The following is a 12,622-nucleotide window of genomic DNA, read 5'->3' as shown; positions in this document are numbered from 1 at the left end:
TGTGCTGTAAGTGGGCGTGCTGTGCATGACAGTGACATTGCGGCATGCCATCATCAGAGGAGAACATCTGGGGAACCGGGAGAAGGGGAGTATAATTGTTTATTTTGTTTACTGTATTTGGCACTCGGGGGTATAATATGTACCAGGATGGGGACATAAAACTGGCTGGGGTCATTATGGGGACATGTACACCAGGATGGGGCCATTATGGGGACATGTATACCAGGATTGGGCCATGATGGGGCCATATCTACCAGGATGGGGCCATATATTTCAAAATATAGTCATGATGAGGTCAAACACCAGAATGGGGGGGACAAATTTACCAGGAAGTGGCCCAGGAAGAGGACATTAGAACAGAATAGGGGTCAGCACTTCACAATGAAGGATGGGGGGCAACTCGTATGTCTTTATAGGATTTAGAATGCTGTAATGGCCAATACATCTGTCCAAAATATGGGGGGGCCCAGCTCAAATTTTGTACCGGGGCTCATTGGACTCTAGTTGCGCCACTGATGATTTGGTATTTGAAAAATGTACATGTTCTGTGTTGCATATTACAGATGTATATAAATTAACAACGTTTTTGTATAACTATTAAAAACAGTAAAAATGCACAAAACCCAAACTTACAGGCCTGTCTAATTCGATGGTGAAGCCATGGTCTGTTTTCAGTACCTTGTAATGTTTAATCTGAGACCTGCTGCTGCTGTAAAAGTTAAAAGAAAAACAAAACACAATATTAAAAATTAAACTTCACAGAGCTAGGCATATTTCATTTTATATAATAGTGTAGCTTTTTATTTTAAGAATATATTTATTATAATCTATTACAATATCTAATATATAATTCATTAGTGAAGCTTACTAGAATTTTTAAAAACTGATTATGAACTTAGCTATTTATAGGGAATCTGTCTGCAGATTTTTATTACATAGCCTGAGAGCACCATGATGTAGGGGAACAGAGCCTAATTCCACTGATGTGTCACTAGACTGTGTGTTGTTGTTTCAATACACTCAGTGTTTTCTCAGCAGGACATAAATCCCTATACGACAAACTACCTAGTGCCTCCTAGTTCAACCACGTCCACAGCCCAGATTGGCAGCTTTTCTCACTACACAATGTACACAGAAAACTGCCAATCAGTGGTGTGTGCAGGGCTTATACACAGCTCAACATTTTGGGCTTTGCTAAATCTGCAATAGAGAAAACTGTGATTCTTACACAACTGCACAACCTAGCAAACTTAGTGATTGATCCCTGAAATTAGGGCCTCTGTCCCTACCTCATGGTGCTGTCAGATTACATAGCAAAAACCTGCTGACAGATTCGCTTTAATACTTACCTATTTATCACATGCAACTACAGTGCTACCAGGTGGTGACCCACAGGTCCTATGATAATGTCATGTTCATCATTCACGTGACAGGTGCATTCAATCATTGTTCACAAACTATATATGCAAATATCTTCGGTAAGACCAGAGATTGACTACAGAGCTCACATGAATGGATGTGACAATGTGGTGCCCCTGAGGGTCCAGTCGCTACAGAGGTACTGCACCACAGCTAGAGGTGTGGGACCCCATTCCCTGGTAAGCAAGGAGGGCATAGACCGTTGCACACACGCACTCTTAATATAGAGACACCACTTCAGGCCAGGGTTAGGGAAAGATTGCTCCTAAGGGAGAGCACAGGCCCGGAGCCAGTCTGGAGGTGGGGTGTAGATAGTGGGTGGCACTAGACAGAACGGAGTGTAGAACGAAGCACGACACGGAGGAGAGAGGTCCTTACCATAGAAGGCTAAGAGATAGAAGAGCCTCCCAAGCAAGGCCCACAGATACCGGCTCAGGGCACTGTGTGTGAGGCACAGGGCAGGAAAGCGAAGCCAGCGCAGGAAGACTAACAGGAAAGGGACTGCAGAAAGGGACACCGGTTATTTGCCTGTTATGTGTGTTAATTACCTGGGAACTGGCTGGATCCAGTCACCACAGGACTCAGCACTCCAACGGCAGCATTTGCCCGGCCGGTCGTGATATTCTGGAACTGACAACTGTGAGTAAATAGCTAATTACTGAATCTCGCTGTGTTCTGGATTCATTGTCTGCGCCTCGAGCCCCGCGCTATCCAAAGACTTTCAAGCGCTAAAAGGCAGGTCCATCTGCCCTGGGGCTCAGCTCCACCTGTGGGGAGCTGTACCATCCTTGCTGCATCAACATCTGCCCCAGCGGTCTCATCCAGCGGCGTCGGACACATCTGGCCGAATACCACAGGTGGCATCACGGATCATTATCCCCTGTAAATATTCTTGAAAAACAACACCGCCAAGGTCACAGAGTTGGGCACCCGGCTGCCGTGACCTCCCAGACAGAACCTCGGCCCTTTCCGAGTGCCCCCAACGGCCCTGGTGGGCGTGTCAACCACATTAAAGCAGGACTAATGGGAATCACTGAAGAGGATAAGCCTTAAAACTGTAAGTAATATTTATTTTATCAATATTTTTATTATTATCAACATATTTCCAGCTGTTGTTTTTTTAATTCCAAAAATTTACATACTCATACATACAGTATATTGTACTAGATAAATATATTGTGCAGTGTAAAGTATATCATAGGAAAATTAAGCCCCACCTGAGATTTTAAAGTTAAAGTACAGTTATGCAAAACCAAAAAATCAGTTTACTAAGGCTACTTTCACACTTGCGTTGAACGGTATCCGTTGCATTGCGTTGTGTAACGGATGCAACGGATGTGTTGCATATAGTGACACAACGGATGCAACGGATGCTGCAAAACAACGCAATTCGTTTTGATTTTTTTTTTTTTTTTCCCGGTTTTACCAGCGGCAGACTATAGTGAACGATCAGCTGATCGTTCCCTGCAGCCGGCCGCTGGGTGATCAGCTGATTGCTCCCAGTAGCCGGCCGCCGGGTGATCAGCTGATCGCTCCCGCCCGCCGGGTGATCAGCTGATCGCTCCCGGCCGCCGGGTGATCAGCTGATCGCTCCCTGCAGCCGGCCGCCGGGTGATCAGCTGATCGCTCCCTGCAGCCGGCCGCCGGGTGATCAGCTGATCGCTCCCTGCAGCCGGCCGCCGGGTGATCAGCTGATCGCTCCCTGCAGCCGGCCGCCGGGTGATCAGCTGATCGCTCCCTGCAGCCGGCCGCCGGGTGATCAGCTGATCGCTCCCTGCAGCCGGCCGCCGGGTGATCAGCTGATCGCTCCCTGCAGCCGGCTGCCGGGTGATCAGCTGATCGCTCCCGGCTGCCGGGTGATCAGCTGATCGCTCCCGGCCGCCGGGTGATCAGCTGATCGCTCCCTGCAGCCGGCCGCCGGGTGATCAGCTGATCGCTGTCACTTGCCGGCGCCCGGGCATGCCGGCGGGCGGGCGCTCAGCTGAGCGCTGTGACTTGCCGGCGGCCGGGCATGCTGGTGGCCGGTCATTCAGCTGAGCGCTGTCGCTTGCCGACGGCCGGGCGCTCAGCTGAACGTTCGGCCACCGCGAGCCAAAATAAAGTTTGATTTAAAAAAAAAAAAAAAAAAAAAAAAGAGCATGCGCAGTGAAATCCAGAGGATTCCGCTGCTCAAAATAACGTTACATGCTGCGTTCCTCCCGCTGGGCGGAAGCAACGGAGCGTCGCCCAGCGGAAGCAACGCAGCTCCTTTTGGTACAATCCGTCAACCATACAAGTCTATGGGAAACAGCGGAATCCGTTAACGGATTCCGCTGTTTCCCAAAAGGGCGGATTGTAACGGAAGGAAAATAACGCAAGTGTGAAAGTACCCTAATCTGGTAATAATAATTAAATTTGCCATGGGCAGAAACATAGCTACAGGTTTATGGGTTCTGGCACAAAAAATGAGCTTGGGACTCCTTCCCCACCTTACAAGAAATCAAAATATCTTTGAGTACACAACTGTGTATTGATGATGGAATAGACATAAATAATGCAGTCCCTCCTGGAATGTAGAGGCAATGACATTCGCGGACTCCGCTCCATTCAATGTCAATGGGATTGTAGTAAAAGACAACTACAGCACTTGGCTTTCTCCAGCACTCCTATAGACAATACAATGAATGGAAGTGAGAGCTGAAGATCTCTTTCTTTGGATCACTGGGGGTGAAGGGGTTGGCCCCCCAAGGATCAGCAGCAAGTTATTCCCTATTTAATGGATAGAGGATAACTTGCTTTTTTTGCAGGGAAAACCTCTTCTACATACATAATCGGCAGTTTCTGTAACCCTATTCCATCATGCACCTCGGCACAGTTGCACAGGCGCAGTTCGAATGTACACGTTACCACAGGTTCCGAGCACGAACTGCGCGTGTGCAAGTAGCGAAAGCTGCGGTCGGTGTCCCGTTGTCATGGCCGTGAGTCATGCTTCCCGTCTCGCTTTCACTTCCTCTCCCTCCTATCCACGTGAGCAGAGCCGAGTGCGGTACATCAAATGGCTCTGACTCTGTGCTGCTGCTAAGGTATGGGCCGGCGGCAGCTGCACTTCCCTGGCTGCCGGCGCTTTAAACCAGGCACCTGCAGCCCAGCGTGCACTGCTGACCACTGGGCTGCTTCTGTACGGACGTTTATCTGTGGGCGGAGCTACAGTGCGACATGCTGAGCTCCTGTCCCACAGATGAAGAGACTGGAGGGAGAGGAGCACCATTTAACGTCACCGGGTTCAGCGCTGTACGTGGGGCTCCCCCTTCCCGATCTGTATGCCCCCAGCCCCCCACCACCACCAGATTTGTATGCCCTCCCCACCAGATCTGTATGCCCCCAGTCCCCCCCACCACCAGATATGTATGCCCCCCCACCAGAGCTGTATGCCCCCAGTCCCCCCCACCCCCAGATCTGTATGCCCCCCAACCAGATCTGTATGCCCCCAGTCCCCCCACCACCAGATCTGTATGCCCCCAGTCCCCCCCACCAACAGATCTGTATGCCCCCAGTCCCCCACACCAGATCTGTGTTCCCCCAGTTCCCCCACCACCAGATCTGTATGCCCCCAGCCCCCCCACCAGATCTGTATGCCCCCAGCCCCCCTCACCAGAACTGTATGCCCCTAGCCCACCTCACCAGATCTGTTTGCCCCGAGCTCCCCTCACTAGAACTGTATGCCCCCAGTCCACCCTCACCAGATCTGTATGCCCCCAGCTTCCCTCACCAGAACTGTATGTGTGCCGCCCCCGTGCCAGCAGCCGGTGCTGCTCAGATCCGGATCTACGGTGCAGCTTGAGGGGTTCTCCGGACCCGGGGGTCGTGCGGACACTCCGAATAAAAGGGGACATATTTATATGAGATTGGTTGTAAAATGTCTGTGATGCCACCCACGGTGTGTGGTGAGATGTAGCACCACCGTTGCCGTTGCGGGGCTCCCGGGGATGTTGGGCTGGCAGCTGGATGTTAACCCCTCCGTGGGTAGGGATGGATGTCCCGGGGCCCATTGTCTCTATGTTGAGGATGGTGAGTGCAGGGGCCGGCGCACCCGGCCAGGCCGGGGATGTTACTCACGGTTGAATAAAGCACACAAGTCCTGCGGTACACCAAGGTGATGGTGGCCGGCTGCCGCAGATGGGTGTATCTGATCCCACACTCGGGTTAGTAGTCAAAGTCTCTCTCCTCTGCACTCAGTGTGTTGTAGGTAGGACTTCCCGGTGTGAAACGCGGGAGTCCGCTCCCGGTCCTTTGGTTGGGAGCTGTGCCCGTCTGACGCTGACCCTTGGGATCTACGGGCCCTGGCGGTTGCCCTATCCCTTTCGGTGGGTGATTGTCTACTTTTCGGCACTTAGGTTGGGACAGGACCTAAAATCCTGCCCTCAATTGGTTAATTAGCTAGCCGTCGGTGCCGGTCCTGGCTTCAGGGTCCAAGTACCCCCTCTGTGCACATGGTTTCCAGGTTGGTTCTCCGGTGTCGGTACTGGCGGGCATCAACCCTGTCCCGGTCCACCTCGGATCCACGCAGCCGTCTTCCAGTCTCCTGCAGATCCTGGCTACCGTCTGCCACCTAGCCAAGGGCTCCGACCCTGGCACCTATCAGCTTGGCACCTCCACTCCAAACTTGAACTTAATCTTATCTCATCTCCTCTCATCTGACTGTTTTCCCTCCCCGGGCTCCCCATACCCCTGGGTGGGCGTTCCCTATCTGCCTGGTCCCACCCACTGGTGTGTCCGTCCTTCCCTGAGGGGGGTGACTAGGGTTTCAGGTCGGCTGATTTAACCCTTCGTGGGATAGGTGTTATGCGGGGACCTACATGTATAACTACCTGGTTTTCCAGGGTGCTACATATGCCTCCAGGCCCCCTCACCAGATCTGTATGCCCTAGCCCTCCTCATCAGATCTGTATGCCTCCAGCCCCCCTCACCAACTCTGTATGCCCCAGCTCCCCTCAACAGAACTGTATGCCCCCAGCCCCCCTCACCAGAACTGTATGCCTCCAGCCCCCCCTACCAGATCTGTATGCCTCCAACCCCCCCTCACCAGATCTGTATGCCCCCAGTCCCCTTCAACAGAACTGTATGCCCCCAGCCCCCCTCAACAAAACTGTATTCCCCCAGCCCCCCTCACCAGAACTGTATGCCCCAAGTCCCCCTCACCAGAAGTGTATGCCCCCAGCCCCCCTCACCAGAACTGTATGCCTCCAACCCCCCCTCACCAGATCTGTATGCCACCAGTTCCCTTCACCAGAACTGTATGCCCCCATCAGCCCTCACCAGAACTGTATGCCTCCAGCCCCCCCTCACCAGATCTGTATGCCTCCAGCCCCCCAACAAATCTGTATGCCCCCAGCCCCACTCACCACTGCTCCTGTTAGCACCACTAAGCATAGACAGATGTTCATTTCACCGCACTCCCGATGCGATAGCCTCGGGCCTATTTCTAGTTAATATATAGTTATCAAATAATACCACCATATTTGGACCAAATATTACCATTATATCGTGGTTAAAAATTCCCTCCATACTTTTGCTAAACAAAACACAGTAGAAAACTACCAAAATTATCAATCCAACAGCTATACAAGGGCCAAATAATTCAACTATGATCACTTCAGAATGGCATAAATACTAATTGCACCATACTGTTTCTGAATAAAATGTATAAAATGTTTAATGGGTGGTGGGATGGGAGTTTTGGGGTTTGGTAACCCTGTATCTGTGTGTCGCCCAGGGAATGGGGTCCTCGGTCCCGTGCAGTGTACAACTGGGGAATGTCACGTTGGTGGCCGTTGTGCCCGGTCCCATGCCCTAGGTGCTTTTTAATGGGGAGTATTTACAGGGGAGACTAAAGTCATTTGTGTGACGCCACCTGCGGGTTGCGGTTAAGATGGTGGAACCACTGCTGCTGAGTTGATTATCCCCCAGCGCTGGTGGTAATGGCAGCTATGGTGGTAGGCCCTCCACAGGTAGGGCTGAGAATGGGAGATGTATGATGGAGTAATAAGGGAGGCCACACCGTGGGTTGTAGTTAACAGTCTCTACTCACTCTTGACCCTTGGATGGCTAGTTCAGGTCCCTGTAGTTCCAGTGCCAGTTGGTGACTCGGTTGCTCTGTCCCCGGCACTCTCAGTGTGGTTGGGTCCCCGTAGCATGGAGCGGTTTGGGGCCCGACTGTCCCTTTTTGTGGCAGTCTCCTTGTCTGAACAGCGGGCAGCGTGGACCATGTAGGGCTGGTCTGTGTCCCGAACCCTGATCATTGCTTTTCAACCATGCTTCCACAGAGTTTTTTTTACAAAATAAAACTCATGAAATAGGCCTGGACAGAAATGAGGGTACCCCTGAAAATAATGTGACAAATGGGACATGTTAAATCAAGGTGTGTCCAATAATTAGCATCACATAGCGTGTACCACACTCAACATGGACCAGCAAAGCAAAGAGTTGTCTCAGGCAATTAGATAGAAAATTATAGACAAACATGTTAAAGGTAAAGGTTATAAGACCATCTCCAAGCAGCTTGATGTTCCTGTCACTACAGCTGCACATATTATTCAGAAATTTAAGATCCATGGGACTGTAGCCAACCTCCCTGGACGTGGCCGCAGGAGGAAAATTGATGACAAATCAAAGAGACAGATAATACGAATATTAACAAAAGAGTCCAAACAAACTTCTAAAGAAATTAAAGGTGAACTTCAAGCTCAGGGAACATCAGTGTCAGATCGCACCATCCATCGTTGTTTGAGCCAAAGTGGACTTCATGAGAGATGACCAAGGAGGACACTATTGTTGAAAAAAAACAAAACATAAAAAAGCCAGACTGGAACTTGCCAAACTACATGTTGACAAGCTACAAAGCTTCAGGGAGAATGTCCTATTGACAGATGAGACAAAAATGGAACTTTTTGGCAAGGCACATCGGCTCTATGTTCACAGATGGAAAAATTAAGCATATCAAGAAAAGAACACTGTCCCTACTGTGAAACATCGAGGAGGCTCTGTTATGTTCTGGGGCTGCTTTGCTGCATCTGCACAGAATGTCTTGAATCTGTGCAGGGTACAATGAAATCTATCAAGGGATTCTAGAGAGAAATGTGCGGCCAGTGTCAGAAAGCTTGGTCTGAGTCGCAGGTCATGGGTCTTGTAGCAGGATAATGACCCAAAACACACAGCTAAAAACACCCAAGAATGGCTAAGAGGGAAACAGTGGACTATTCTGAAGTGGCCTTCTATGAGGGCCCTGACCTAAATCCTATTGAGCATCTTTAGAAAGAGCTGAAACATTCTGTCTGGAAAAGGCAACCTTCAAACAGGAGACATCTGGAGCAGTTTGCTCTTGAGGAGTGGGCCAAAATACCTGTTAAGAGGTGACGCCTCATTGACAGTTACAGGAATCGTTTGATTTCAGTGATTGCCTCAAAAGGTTGTGTGGCGCCACTGAGGCTTCAGTCGCCACAGAATATTGCACCTCAGTTAAGGTGCGGTATTCGCCCCGGCTAAGGAGGCGGTTAGTCACTGGTGTTCCACATTCACACTTTACATACAGGAAAGGAGCGTTCTCACTGGGGAGCTGGCCTAGGGTAGGCAGAGGGTTGGCCATCACGAAGCATGGGAATTTCCCAGTCAAAAGGGTTCCTCACTGTTGGAGGGGCAACTCTTACAAAGAACCTTTCTCAAACACCGGTGGCTTCTTCTAACTTATCTGAGGTCGACGGGGCCCATCACAGCGGTGACCAGTGCTACGGTGGCAGCGACCGGGTTACTTAAAGAACTGTGAGTAAAGACACCTGGAACCACGGCAGCCGACACGGACTCTTATTACTGGCGCCTCCACTACCAACGGCCACCGCCACTACCCCAACTCCCCTCATCATCCTCCCCAGGGCCCGCTCCACCTGTGGGGAGCAATACCATCTCGGCTGCTATTACCATACGCCCTGAAGGACAGCGACAGCAGCAGCGGCTATTCCCTGGCCACGTACCATGGGTGGTGTCACAACAAACAGGTACGATATCAGACCTGAACCCCCTGCCCCCTGGGTCCCACAGTTGTGTAACAAAATATTAAGTTAAGGGTACCATCATTTCTGTCCAGGCCTATTTCATGAGTTTTATTTTCTTAAAAATTGTGTGGAAGCATGGTTGAACAGACTCTGACTTTCATTTGTTAATTTTAAAAGATTTTTTATTTATTATTACTTTTGTCAGATTCAAGTTATTTCTGAGACCATTGTGGGTTTTTCTTTCCTTAAATGAGGGGTACCAACAATTTTGACGACATGTGTATGCAAACCACTCAAGTGAGTATTGCTGTGCTCGGGTACACTAGGTGCTCAGCCCAGTGCGAGTCGCTTGCAGTGTTTGAATGGCTCACACTGGGGGTAACAACAGCATTATGGGATGTAGTATTCACCAAAAACTACCCAATTAGGGATTTACATTGGGGTTCAGGTCACGTTTGGGTCCCAAACCGATCTTCATTTAAAGTTCGCTGAACCTGCCAAACCGAACTTCCACGGGTCTGCTCAGCTCTATTTGACAGATCCCCACAGACTTGAATGTTCAAGTTTGATGCACAAAAACTGATGATAATAGGATATGCACTTAGTTTTACAGTAAGAATACACAGATCTGTTAAAAAAAATGGAAGTGTGATTATTGCTTTTAAACCCCACGGCTCAATCAGACGTCTGGTTTAATACAGTCATATGAAAAAGTTTGGGCACCCCTATTAATGTTAACGTTTTTTCTTTATAACAATTTGGGTTTTCGCAACAGCTATTTCAGTTTCATATATCTAATAACTGATGGACTCAGTAATATTTCTGTAATGAAATGAGGTTTATTGTACTAACAGAAAATGTGCAATCCGCATTTAAACTAAATTTGACCAGTGCAAAAGTATGGGCACATCAACATAAAAGTGACATTAATATTTTGTAGATCCTCCTTTTTCAAAAATAACAGCCTCTAGTCGCTTCCTGTAGCTTTTAATGAGTTCCTGGATCCTGGATGAAGGTATATTTGACCATTCCAGTTTACAAAACAATTCCAGTTCAGTTAAGTTTGATGGTCGCCGAGCATGGACAGCACGCTTCAAATCATCCCACAGATGTTCAATGATATTCAGGTCTGGGGACTGGGATGTCCATTCCAGAACATTGTAATTGTTCCTCTGCATGAATGCCTGAGTAGATTTGGAGCGGTGTTTTGGATCATTGTCTTGCTGAAATATCCATCCCCTGCGTAACTTCAACTTCGTCACTGATTCTTGCACATTATTGTCAAGAATCTGCTGACACTGAGTTGAATCCATGCGACCCTCAACTTTAACAAGATTCCTGGTGCCGGTATTGGCCACACAGCCCCAAAGTATGATGGAACCTCCAGCAAATTTTACTTTGGGTAGCAAGTGCTTTTCTTGGAATGGCGTGTTTTTTTGCCTCCATGCATAACGCCTTTTTGTGTGACCAAACAACTTAATCTTTGTTTCGTCAGTCGACAGGACCTTCTTCCAAAATGTAACTGGCTTGTCCAAATATGCTTTTGCATACCTCAGGCGACTCTGTTTGTGGCGTGCTTGCAGAAACAGTTTCTTTCACATCACTCTCCCATACAGCTTCTCCTTGTGCAAAGTGCGCTGCATTGTTGATCGATGCACATTGACACCATCTGCAGCAAGATGATGCTGCGGGCCTTTGGAGGTGGTCTGTGGATTGTCCTTGACTGTTCTCACCATTCTTCTTCTCTGCCTTTCTGATATTTTTCTTGGCCTGCCACTTCTGGGCTTAACAAGAACTGTACCTGTGTTCTTCCATTTCCTACTATGTTCCTCACAGTGGAAACTGACAGTTTAAATCTCTGAGACAACTTTTTGTATCCTTCCCCTGAACAACTATGTTGAATAATCTTTGTTTTCAGATCATTTGAGAGTTGTTTTGAGGAGCCCATGATGCCACTCTTCATAAGAGATTCAAATAGGAGAACAACTTGCAAGTGGCCACCTTAAATACCTTTTCTCATGATTGGATACACCTGCTTATGAAGTTCAAAGCTCAATAAGGTTACAAAACCAATTTAGTGCTTTAGTAAGTCAGTAAAAAGTAGTTAGGAGTGTTCAAATCAAGAAATTGATAAGGGTGCCCATACTTTTGCACCGGTCAAATTTAGTTTGGAAATGTGGATTGCACATTTTCTGTTAGTACAATAAACCTCCTTTCAATCTAGAAATATTACTCAGTCCATCAGTTATTAGATATATGAAACTGAAATAGCTGTTGCAAAAACCCAAATTGTTATAAAGAAAAAACGTTAACATTAATAGGGGTGCCCAAACTTTTTCATATGACTGTATACATGGATGAGAAAAGCAGATCTTTGAATGTAGCCTATTAATGCTTTTACATGAGACTTTTTAGAATTTATGGTCAAAATAAAAATGTGAGCAAGGGTAGGGAGTGGGGCTACATGAGCATTCTGTGCTTTGGTAGTCTGAGACCACTCACTGCTCTTAGGGGTATTTTACACTCTGCGACATCGCTAGCAATTGCTAGCGATGTCGCGTGCGATTTCACCCGCCCCCGTCGTGTGTGTGATATTGTGTGATCGCTGCCATAGCGAACATTATCGCTACGGTAGCGTCACACACACATACCTTGTCAGCAATGTCGCTGTGACTGCCGAACAATCCCTCCCTCAAGGAGGAGGTGCGTTCGGCGTCACCGCGACGTCACTAAGCGGCCGGCCAATAGAAGCGGAGGGGGGGAGATGAGCGGGATGTAACATCCAGCCCACCTCATTCCTTCTGCATTGCCGGAGGACGCAAGTAAGGAGATGTTCGTCGCTCCCGCGGTGTCACACATAGCGATGTGTGATGCCGCAGGAACGAGGAACAACATCATACCGGCAGCAGCAACGACATTAAGGAAATTAGCGACGTGTCAACGATCATCGTTTTTGAACGATTTTGCGATCGTTGCTCATTAGTGTTACACGCTGCGATGTCGCTACCGGTGCCGGATGTGCGTCACTAATGACGTGACCCTGACGATATATCGGTAGCGATGTCGCAGTGTGTAAAGTACCCCTTAGACAAGGAAAGCACCTTATGCATAGTATGGCTTGCGACACTACCTGGCTAATCTGATAATTTTCCTTCTTTTGGATGGACAAGTTGAGAGCA

General features: G+C 48.7%; 1 protein-coding gene across 3 annotated transcripts in view; it reads right to left on the bottom strand.

Annotated features, from left to right (window-relative positions):
- The window catches only part of STAP1 (signal transducing adaptor family member 1), a 180,219-nt gene that overhangs the window by 49,888 nt on the left and 117,709 nt on the right, over nt 1-12,622 (bottom strand). For all 3 annotated transcript variants that reach the window (XM_075352391.1, XM_075352392.1, XM_075352393.1), the window contains one exon: nt 634-709. In XM_075352391.1, coding sequence (XP_075208506.1) covers nt 634-709 — 76 coding nt within the window. The remainder of the gene's footprint in view (nt 1-633; nt 710-12,622) is intronic.

Source organism: Anomaloglossus baeobatrachus, chromosome 1, assembly GCF_048569485.1.
Source record: "Anomaloglossus baeobatrachus isolate aAnoBae1 chromosome 1, aAnoBae1.hap1, whole genome shotgun sequence".
NCBI lineage: Eukaryota > Metazoa > Chordata > Amphibia > Anura > Aromobatidae > Anomaloglossus > Anomaloglossus baeobatrachus.
Note: the sequence above shows the minus strand (reverse complement) of the source record. Positions and strands in the feature narration are given on the sequence as shown.